This window comes from Ictalurus punctatus, chromosome 3 (genome assembly GCF_001660625.3).
Source record: "Ictalurus punctatus breed USDA103 chromosome 3, Coco_2.0, whole genome shotgun sequence".
Classification (NCBI taxonomy): domain Eukaryota; kingdom Metazoa; phylum Chordata; class Actinopteri; order Siluriformes; family Ictaluridae; genus Ictalurus; species Ictalurus punctatus.
The window spans coordinates 36,526,786-36,537,818 of NC_030418.2; the positions used below are offsets into that span (position 1 = coordinate 36,526,786).

General features: G+C 41.9%; 1 protein-coding gene across 3 annotated transcripts; it reads right to left on the reverse strand.

Moving 5' to 3' along the window:
- Window positions 1-2,937: 2,937 nt before the first annotated feature.
- On the reverse strand, window positions 2,938-10,559 carry LOC108263780 (zinc finger protein OZF). 3 transcript variants are annotated; one of them, XM_017464926.3, is made up of 7 exons: window positions 10,354-10,559; window positions 9,641-9,809; window positions 9,015-9,132; window positions 8,254-8,525; window positions 7,730-7,797; window positions 7,406-7,596; window positions 2,938-6,348 (listed from the first exon to the last, which is right to left on the reverse strand). In XM_017464926.3, exons 2-7 carry the CDS (start codon window positions 9,647-9,649, stop codon window positions 5,267-5,269), a joined length of 1,740 nt encoding a protein of 579 aa, XP_017320415.2. In that variant the 5' UTR covers window positions 9,650-9,809; window positions 10,354-10,559; the 3' UTR covers window positions 2,938-5,266. The 3 variants fall into 3 exon arrangements, with proteins under 3 accessions (XP_017320415.2, XP_017320414.2, XP_047009087.2); XM_017464925.3 differs by lacking the exon at window positions 9,641-9,809 and adding an exon at window positions 9,810-9,906 and having other exon boundaries at window positions 10,354-10,557; XM_047153131.2 differs by lacking the exon at window positions 9,641-9,809 and having other exon boundaries at window positions 10,354-10,558.
- Between the last annotated feature and the right edge of the window lie 474 nt (window positions 10,560-11,033).

Here is an 11,033-nt window from a genome sequence, read left to right on the forward strand (position 1 = left end):
GACATGGGCTCGGGAATACTTCGGTAAACCTTTGTCACTCGACACCATTCGCCGCTGCATTCACAGATGCAAGTTCAGGCTTTACTATGCAAAGCAGAAGCCGTATATCAACACTGTCCAGAAGCTCCGCCCACTTCTCTGGGCTCGGTCTCATCTGAAATGGACAGTAGCACAGTGGAATCATGTTTTGTGGTCCGACGAGTCGACATTTCAAATAGTTTTTGGACAAATCGGCCATCGTGTTCTCTGGGCCAAAGAGGAAAAGGACCGTCCGAGCTGTTATCAGCATCAGGACTGTAATATTCTGCCATATTTACTCCAGTTTTATTGGACACACTATTACAGTCCACTACGATGTGGGACACAGTGCTGCTGAGAGTCAAACTGGTGTTCTTTACCAGCCATGTCATTATAACACTCCTGTAATTTCTCCGTAAGATTTTATACTTAAGAATGAGAACGAACAATGAAAAACATGCGCAACTAACATACAAGTTAATCTATTGTTTAAAGGAATTGGGGTAAATGAAGGTTTAGAGACCCCAGGAGAGATGTTCTGCCCTATGCACAGCGCATGGTCTACACGTGCTATAAGGAGCTGTGGCTCTGCTGAGAAGTTTTAAAATGGTACTCACAAATCATTCCCCAGTCTGTTAAATAAAAGCATATTTTTATGAATTTGAGGGATGTTTATACAGAAATATGGTAGAAATATACCACAGAAATACACACAGTGGTGTAGGGAAGGCTCACACAGCACAGAGACCTCAGTGTAGGATGGAAAAAAAACACCCCCCTGAAATTGTGCAAAATTGTATTCATTTACAAAATAATCACAGACCAACATGTGGTACAGAATTCTGCATTGGGTTTGTATCTGTTTGATACAGTCACGATATTTGGTTTGATGTTTAGTTATTATCAGATGCCAAACACAAAAGGTAATCAATACAAGAAGTACAGAGAGAACGTGGTGAGAACATGAGGTGTTCTCCTCATTAATGTCTGAAAGGAAACACAGAAGCTCATTCCACCACCGAGGAGACGTGTACAGACGTTGGAGAAGGACACGACAGGTACTCTGAAGTTGCACGGTGAAGCGAGGTGTGTGAATAATACGGTACGGTGTTAGATGCCTGGAATGCAGGAGCAAGGGTTTTTTTTTTTTGATAGCTGTTCCCGGAAGAACACTTTGATGAATTCTAGTCATTTGGGCAGAGCCTGTCAATTCAGGTGTGAATAAGGGACTTGGTTTTAAGACAGAAAGTTGTTTTGGAAAAGGTGTGTGTGTTTATAGCTCAGCGATATCTCCCTGCATGATGGTGTGTTTGATCATTCTGCTGTATGTGTGAATGCAAACACTGCCACACACATGAGATTATGTGTAAATAAAAGCTAAGGATACATAGCAAAAACCTAGTGAAGGACACACACACACACACACACACACACACACGTCACCGATGTTTCCGTAATAATCATGTACCAATAACACAGTAAAGCAGAAGGGAATTTAGAAAACTAGCTTATCCTCACATTGTGCTGTATTCTCCATACATATCTGAGTGTCACTGTTACCAAGTTCTGTTACTAAGCAGAACCAGTGCAGAACCTGGTTCCGCTTCTTAAGACAGTTTTACACTGTGTGATTTCAGAAGTCTTTTAAGATTATTCCTTGTCACACTTTATGAGATCCCAATAAACTCTGTTCTGAGTTCTATAACAGACTGTGTGATAGTGTGTGTTCTCCAAGTCAGATCAGACTAGACTAGATCCTCTAGCGATAGACCCATGTTCTACTCGTCATTTCAGCGTGATCCAGAAATCAGCTCGAGTAGAAAACAGTCTTTAATCTAAGACACAGAGACATTTTTTTTCTATTAGTATGTTTTGTTTATGTTTCTCCATCGCCACTACCATATGTGTAGCTGTCCCGTGAGTTTGCCGTCATCCTACGCCTCCTGGTAGAGGATTGTAGTAGAGCGCCATAGCAGCGCTCACACTGAACTTTTAAGCAGAAATTTCTCACACTGACCAAACATCGTCACTGATTGTCTTTGGTCGTGCTACGCTAAACCAGCTACGCTAAACCAGCCACCAATCTCAACTACATTTACGATGTGCAGTATTCATTTGTGGTGACCAAAGTGGATTGAAAATCGTACAAGGGACTTTACTCTGTAAACTGTACACTGTAGGGACCTTATGAATAAGACAATATTCGGATTAAGGTGTTTACATGAGTCGCTTTTAGAATATTCCTTTCATGTTCCCGTGTTATGTGTTATAGAACGTAGACGGATTAACGTCACACGTCATTACGTCCCCACGTCACGCCGTCCGACGTCCCTCCAGAATTTCACGTATCGACGTACAGTCGGTCTTCGTTATGGGACCGTATACAGTTTTGGGTGTTTTTATTTTTAATTTTACAAAAGCTTCAAGTGCAGTTAATTATTTGTCGTGCTGTACGTGCTAATAGACGATTGCTTGAAGCCGTGGGCTGCGTCCCGAACCGCGTACTTACCTACTGTATAGTATACAGATATATATGCATCTCTCCTACTATATAGCAGGTAAGTACGCGGTTTGGGACGCAGCCGTGCTCTCTTGTTTGCCGTAAATCCATTGAGCGCTGCCGTGTGTGTACGTGTCCTGTTGCACAATGCGGTGAAAACTCTCACACGACGTTAATAGTGTGATTAAGGTGTGTTCACGTCTGTAACGCACGTCCATAATGCGACTAAAACAAGAGTACTTCACACGTCTTAATTCCATTTGTGTTTACTTCGAGTATGACTTTAATCGGATTAAGGTCATCATGTCTACATGGTTTCTTAATCAGAGTATCGTCTTAATCGGGTTAATATCGGATTATTGCCCATACAAACGTATTGACTCAGTTATGGCGGAGGAGCAAAGAGAGATAAGATGATGTCTTCTTTAATATTTTATTTCAGCATTGTGAGTGACATGCACAGGGTTTTGGAACACTTGAACAAGTCTTGTGCTGAGATTCATAAAATACAATAAATATACAGGCCATCTGTAATGATTAAAAATGTGTCTATAGTGAATATCGGTATTTGTACAATACAATATTTATATTGATTATCTGACATGATTCAAATACAACAGACTGAACGAAATACTTTAAATGAAATAATAAAGGTCATTTTGTCAGACGTAGTAGTGCTCCAGTTCATCACCCATGATGTATTGCTTGGACCCAACCTCATTTCATTGGTCAGTTTGAAGCTTGATGGTGGATTTACGTCGTACATCTATGAAAATCCGTGAGGAATCACTTTGCTTGCACCAACAAAGCCCCTCTTCCAGATGTTCCAAGTCCAATATGAGGAATCTAAAACTCAGGCAGCTATGAGAACTTCCCTCTCGTGACCAGCTGCTGTCTGTAATTGGTGGTGAGAATCCTGCTGGACATGTGCTCAAGGTGTGTGTTCAACCCATCAATTAATTATCTTTTATAGACATCTTCAAAGTCCCATTGGCACAAGATGACTGTCCTTATTTACTTTAAAAAAAAAGTCTCTTGTTGCACTTACTCCACTTGAAGCATTCGGCGTAGCCGGTAATGCCACACATTAGGGCCTCGAGTGCAGCTACCTCAAACCTCCAGCTGTTCAACTATAGACCAAAGTGCTCCATAACCTTTACAATCCACCTGACCACGTCACATTTAAAGAACAAGGATACTCTTGATAGAATTCTGTTTAACAAATTCAGTTCAGAATTGAACACTCCAGAAAAGGCAACCAGTTCTAGACGATCTGAGCACCATGCCACATGTGGACATCCTATTCCATCCCTCTAAACACCTCAGGGAGTCAATCAGGGATGTGTCCTGAACACGCTCTTCAGTTCAATTCATTTTTATTTGTATTGTGCTTTAAACATGAGATATTGTCATAAACCTGGCTTCTCTAATGGACAAGCCAGACAAGACAGTGGTGAGGTAAACCTCCCTGAGACAACATGAGGAAGAAACCCAGACGCAGCAGCAATCAATTTGAGTACAACAATGACTTCAAAAGGACACCGCTCTGTACCTGGTAGAAACCTCGGGAGTTCACAAAATCACCTCTACATACACCTCTAACCCTCTTCAACTGCCTCTAGAGACGCATCATGGAGCATTCCTATGTGCATCGGCTCGGGAAACCGAGCCACTTCAGACAGGGATGTAATGCAGTGTAGAGTGAGGATGACCCAGTCTGTTCCTGTATCAGAATTTTATTGGTATTACTGGGACTGTTCACTCCGCCTGGGAGAAGTCCAGTTATGGAGCAGTTTTTCTACTAGGAGGAATAGTAGGTTGCTGGAATCGAGGCCTTACCGTGAGCTGTGACCAGCTACTCAAAGCACAACTGGAGTAAGGACAACATAGTTGTAATCAAGTAGGTTCCAGAACATCTGAACCAAAGCCTCCACATGTATGGAGTGTCTTCCTGCAGGTTATCTGAAGAACTTATACAGATGACACTTTCTGTCGATTTGCTTCTTCTTATGGTCTTTGTCTTTGTTCCTGTACACTTGCCGTCCTAAAATTACTGCACATATCACTATCTTTCAAGACAGTTCTAAAAGGTTCTTGAAAAGGTTCTGGAATCTCAGTGGAACAAGTCATTATATTTTGTTTCTCACTCAACAAATGGCTGGGATGAGAAGGAATGATGAAGTTTGACTTGACGGCATTACAGTGTTTTTTTTCTTTTCTACAATGGCATTGTTGTCAGGTAATTCTGTACACCTACCTGTATCTAGTAGCATGCTGTACTCTACCTCCTTTGGCTTTCAAAAGACCATTAATTCACGTGGACATGCATTTTGCAAGTTGTTGGATATGCTGTTTAAAGACATCTCTGGATATGTCGTACCATGTGGCATGACTCAGTTGAGTCTGCGCAAGCCTCTAAAGTGATAGTAAAAACATCTTCCTGGAACCATGCTGACATCATCTGAAAGAACTTGGTCAGCAACCATGTCCTTATGGGCATTTCTGGTCAGGATGCATAATGTGTGCCAGGAGAACACTCCCCACACCATCACACTATAGAACGATGTTCCTTGCACCAAAATCTGATTCCTCCACAAGTATTATTCATTAAAGAATCTGGATTTGACCGACCAAGTGAACTTTCCCCCATTGTTCTAGGTTCAACGCATTCAAGAATGGTGCTTTCTTGTTCTTCATTGTCAACTCTGGTACCGAACATGGTCTTTGTCTTCAGTAAGTAGTGTTTTCTTAAACCTGGTGATACGGCTTGTCTCCTGTATGGACACGCTGGTGGTATTGTAGAGTGCTATGCCGAGTAAAACTCTTCCCACAGTGTGAGCAGCTGTAAGGCTTCTCTCCGGTGTGAACATGTTGGTGCTGCTGAAGAGAACTCTGGCGAGTAAAACTCTTCCTACACAGCGAACAGCGATACGGTTTGTCACCTGTGTGAATCCGCAGGTGTGTTCGGAGGTGACCCTGTTGTGTAAAACTCACTCCACACACAGAGCAGGTGTATGGCTTCTCCCTCGTGTGAATGCGATGGTGCTGTCGGAGATAACCGTGCTGAGCAAAACTCTTCCCGCACTGTACACACTTATAAGGCCTGTCTCCTCTGTGACTGCGCTGGTGTGTTTGGAAATGACTCTGGTGCCGAAAGCTCTTCCCACACTCCGAACACTGAAAGGGTTTCTCTCCGGTGTGAACGCGCTGGTGTTGTTGGAGATTACTCTGGTGATTGAAAATCTTCCCGCACTGTGAGCAGTGATATACATTCTCTCTTGTGTGAATGCGTTGGTGCATTTTGAGGTTATCTCTGTAAGTGAAACTCTTCCCACACTGTGGACAGGAGTAGGGTTTCTCTCCGGTGTGGATGCGCTGGTGTCGCTGGAGATGACCCATTTGCGAGAAGCTCTTCCCGCACTGCGAGCAGCGATGCGGCTTCTCTCCCGTGTGGACGCGCCGGTGTCGCTGGAGAGTGCTGTGATGACGGAAACTCTTCCCGCACTGTGAGCAGTGATAAGGTTTCTCTCCGGTGTGGATGCGCTGGTGCTTTCTGAGATTACTTCCATCATTAAAACTCATCCCACAGTCTTTACAAAGGTGATGTTTTCTCTTCTGTTTGTGTCTAGAGGTCTCTGCAGCGACAGTACCGCGGGATGTTTGCTCACTGCTGGGAATCAGATTCTCATGTTTATTTTCTCCTTGTTCTGTCAGTGTTAGATATTCCTCACAGTGGCATCTCCTGATGTGTTTGTGGAGGTAAATTAGAGATTCATAGGATAGTGTGCACAAGGAGCAGGTGAAGACTTGCAACAGGGCACTGTTCATTCCTGGAGCAGAATAAATAAACAAATAAATAAATAAAGGGTAAAGATGATAGCATTGTTACTGTTTGAATTGACTAGACCAATCACAAACAGAATTCTTGCTCTGCAAATTTCAGAGACATGAAAACGTATACCCTCTGTGACCCTCATTTATGATCTTCCTCTATTCACCATCTTGCAAATTCTGATTTATTTACAGATCTGACTGCATTTACATTAGCAAGTGATGGGTTGAACATAGCACTGGCATTTCGTTTCCAGTGGGAATGTGTGGTGACCTCTCGTCACTGTACAGAAGTTTCAGGGAACAACAGACAACTGGATCTAATTGTTCTATGTAATTCATATGCATTGTTGCTGGACTCATGGCTTGTGTGATGCACTTGTTCAGATTATGACCCGTTTCCTGTAGCTTGCTTGTGTGAATGCAGGGTAAGACCCTGACACCCTACACTGACGGGTGGATAACTCACTACACAGCAGTAACACAAAACGCCACTGATTCCCTGTTCATAAAACATCTTCCAATGGCAAGAACATAGCCTGCATTGACGGACACGTGTATTCAAGTTATATCCCCTGCAGCTCTACAGGACATGCTATACCCTCAATTGGCAAATAACTTCAAATATTTATGATATTTCAAACAGATTTGAAATGATTTGAAGGTTGTAGGTTCAAGTCCCACCAGAGTTACTGGGCAGTGGTGGCTCAGTAGCAAAGGTTCTGGGCTACTGATCACCACAAAACTGCAACTGACACGCCCTTGAGCAAGCCCTGCTCCAAGGATTCCATCTCATGTCTCTGACCACAGCGTACTAACACGCTGGGATATACAAAGTAAAGAGTTGAACTATACTGTACTTGTATATGTGAGAAAAAAAGGATATTTCTAACCGAGTCCCCAGGACTTTAACCGAGAACCCTAATTTAGCTGACGAGTTGAACCTGGTGTGTTAGAGCAGGGAAACAATAAACTGATTTAATATACTTTAACAATAAAGTCACATAGTTTTAAGACCAAATATGCTTTTAAAAAATCACAATGTCTTGAAATAACCATTTGGGGAACGCTTTATGTTCCAAAGGAAGTCGAATGTAAGGCCGAGGTCTTTGGCGTAATCCTCTTCGTACCACACCAAGAGCTCCCTTCCTGGTTTGATGGGTCGACAGCACCGGTAGAAAATCCCTCCTTGGTACTGGAAAGCAACAAGATTCTTCTCTTCGTCACTGCGAGCGCAATTTACATAACTGAAGGAATTAAACCAAGACAGATAAAGATTATGGGTAAGAAATACGGGAAGAGATCGAGTACTAGCAAGAGGAAAGAAACAGTACAAACTAATTACTCTAAATCAGCAGACCTTAGAGGTGTGTTCCTCACCGCATCCAGTTAGCATTCATTTGTCTCTTGGCGTCTATGTACTCCTCACACTGCCTTCCCTTGTATATCTGCAAACAAGACAGGCGTAGATAAATGAGGGTAAGATTGGTTTGAACTTGAACTTTAAATGCTGCTTTAATGTATACCAAACTTGTACTGCTGCTACCAATCAAATGCTAAAACTGATCTGGAAAATTCTTACTGCCTTCTTTCATAAGGCTAGCCCATTACTGGCTACTATTCTAACTAACTGTTCTATGGGACAGAGGAATGCCATCCCACCCACCCAAAGACCGGCTCTCCTGGACTCTCAGATGGTTAAGGCAATGTTGTGGTTTGTGGGTGAAACCTTTCTGAGGTTATGCTTCTGTAGAGAAAAACTGTTCTGAAAATTCTTGAAGCATGCAAATGAATACCATGAGTCTGAAGTTCAACAGAAGTCTCCTGTTTCCTGCCCCACTGTTGCAGAATTTCCAAAACTGCTCATTGCGTCAATGGTCTGAGATATACGCACTTTAACTTACCACCCAAGAGTAGCCACTGTTCATAGCATCCTCTTTCTTCACAATGTCTCCCTGATACGGCCCGAAATGCACACCAACAGGAACAGGCTCTCCTTTATTAAACACACCCAGGCCTGCATCAGGAATCCCAGACTTCTGAATCTCCAAAGCAGGTGGAAGGGTTCGTCTGGCTCGGTCAGCTACCCCCATGGGAACAGGCGTATCGGAGATGAAAAGAGCTGGACCATGAACCTCACATTTTTTGAAGAAGAAAGACCTGCATTCCTCACAGTCTGGAAAGACAGGATGCAACAAATGAAAGAAACTATTTATATTTTTGATGTATTCCTGCCTAGTTTAAATTTTTGTCTACAGACTAATTTATTAGAGACAGTGAAGATTCTTCAGAGCCTAAAAAAGTTCAATATGGTGTACTACAAGGTTCCTTTCTAGGTTCTTTTCAGTTCCAGCCCTATGTATCTCAGGTCTGATACTGCTTCTCCCTGAAACTACACTGGCTCCATGCATTCAGAAGAAGAAGAAGAGAAGAAGAACAAGAAAAAGAAGAAGCTTTAGTATCACTGGACCGTGTACAACAAAATCTCATTAACATGCAATTGTTATTAAGTTATCAATATATAGAGAGCAATCAAAGCCTGTTGCACTTGGTATTAATATGCATTATTAGTTGCATTCTGAAGACATGGTGATCTTAGTTCTCCTTGGTAGAGAGGAGGAAGTCAGCCAGATGTCATTATGGTGGGACTAGGGTGCCGTCTTACAAAGATAATCTTCATGGTTAGGTTCTTGCTCTTCTAGAGCCCTCTTCTGGAATCTTTTGACATCTGCTGTCTCTCCAATCAAAGCTGTACAAGATTCTGTCTTCACATCCTTACGAATCTGATGAACAGAGAAAAGTAAGATTTATTTAGAAAGTGATAAAACCACTGTAGAATCTGTAACCTTTGGTTTGCAGGTCTGAAAGTGGCTTTCTTTTTTTCCAATCCTTGTGAAATTAAATTCTTCAGCAATAGGTGGTCAGCAGGCTAGCTAGCAAGTTTAACAGGGAAGCAGCGGTTCAGACACTGAAGCATAATTCCTTGTAGTAATACACAGAAGTTGATTATGTCTGAACTTCACATGTTCCGATTTGCTGCTTGACATGCTCTTCAAAACTGATCAGCCATAACATTAAAACCACCTGCCTAATATTGTGTAGGTCCCCCTCCCCTTGTGCCACAAAAACAGCTCTGACCCGCCAAGGCATGGACTCCACAAGACCTCTGAAGGTGTGCAGTAAAGAATGGCCAGTGACTTAATAAATAAATCCAGGATAGCTGTGCTTTACTCCTTATACCAAAGTAGTGAAGCAACAAGATCACAAGCCGCTAAGCAGATAACTCCATACCGTGTTCATGTAGTAAAATATGCTCACTGGTCAGAAGGTTAAAGGGAATGGATGTTGTATGACGATGTATTCACGCTTCATTATCCGCCACTGCGTGAAGTTTTACACACTAGCCCCTGGTGGCTAGGAGGGGTGGAACAGCAGTGTTACACACTCGGCTAACCTTTACCTGTGAAGGAGCAGGAGCAGGAGTGTGAGGAGGTGTTTTGAAAGAGAGTCGGTTGGCCCTTGCTGACTCCATCATAAGAGGTATAAAAGTTGTAATTCTGGGAAAAGAGGCCCAAATTATCCAAGTTTCAGTATACAATAATGTGTACATAACCTTATACTTATAACTGTGATGTTTCAAATGTTTAACTTAAAACCTCCTCTTAGAGAGATGATTATGTAATAAATTATACCTAACATGCAATTAATTTCAGTACTACTGCTTATTATTATTATATTATAAAATGCTATTTGTAATTTTCTAAGGAATATCCTGTTCAGTCCTTTCAAACATTAATTAAGCACAATCTAAAGCACTATTCTATCTGCACCACAGTATTAAATCAAGGCTGAATCCCAAATCTCTCCACACTTCATACCCTGTGCATTACTTAGGGAGCCTGCGTCATTATTTCATACCCTATGTAGTGCACTTATATAGGAAGTGAAAATCCATTCGGGTTTCACACTATAACTGTTAGCCTAGCAGCTGCAGAGTAACTTACCTCAGGCTTTAAAGCAGAACGTGTGGACCGACACACACACACTATAATGAGCTTTTATTTTAAACTCGATCAGATGAAACATATATTTACTATAAAACAAATACATCCACATAGAAGTGATGAACTCGGTCACTGAGAGAAACGCGCAGCTCGTCTTCTTCTGTTATCAGTTTATTTGAAGGTATTTTGTTCGCGAACACTGCCACCTGCTGGAGAGCTGTGTAATAACCAATCCACCATGATGCACCTTCCCTTATAGACAACAAAATTCAGACATTTTCACTTACAATATCCATGACAAAAATTAAGCTTACCTGTTCTAATAAAGTTATAAACATGACGTCATGATGTCAGAGTCAGAAGAAGATGGATTGTAGTCCAGTATGACCGATCCAGTAGAGTCTTGTTGAGGATCAGCTCACATCATCATGATTCTCATATTGAGTTGTTTTTCCTGGCATTAAAAACACATCATGCAAGGCACGGTTGATCTATTCTTTTCTAATTTTTTTTCATAGATGGTCATTTGTAGTTACATGATGACTGGATTGTAACTTGTTAAATTATCGATTATTTTGGTAGATTTATTTTTAATCCGTCTCGTGAGTATGTTCTGATTAGCTTGGAGATAAAGTGTGAGGCGTAGAACTGGTACAGTCATGTGTGTCAGTAATGTCCAG

What these genes read in the sequence shown, in the direction of transcription:
- LOC108263780 (XM_017464925.3), bottom strand. Translation starts at nt 9,884, where the DNA reads ATGATGGAGTCAGCAAGGGCCAACCGACTCTCTTTCAAAACACCTCCT. An exon ending in CTGCTCCTGCTCCTTCACAG is followed by an intron (nt 9,133 to 9,809) that starts GTAAAGGTTAGC and finishes TCTGTTCATCAG; the next exon opens with ATTCGTAAGGATGTGAAGAC. An exon ending in TAACCATGAAGATTATCTTT is followed by an intron (nt 8,526 to 9,014) that starts GTAAGACGGCAC and finishes CTGTCTTTCCAG; the next exon opens with ACTGTGAGGAATGCAGGTCT.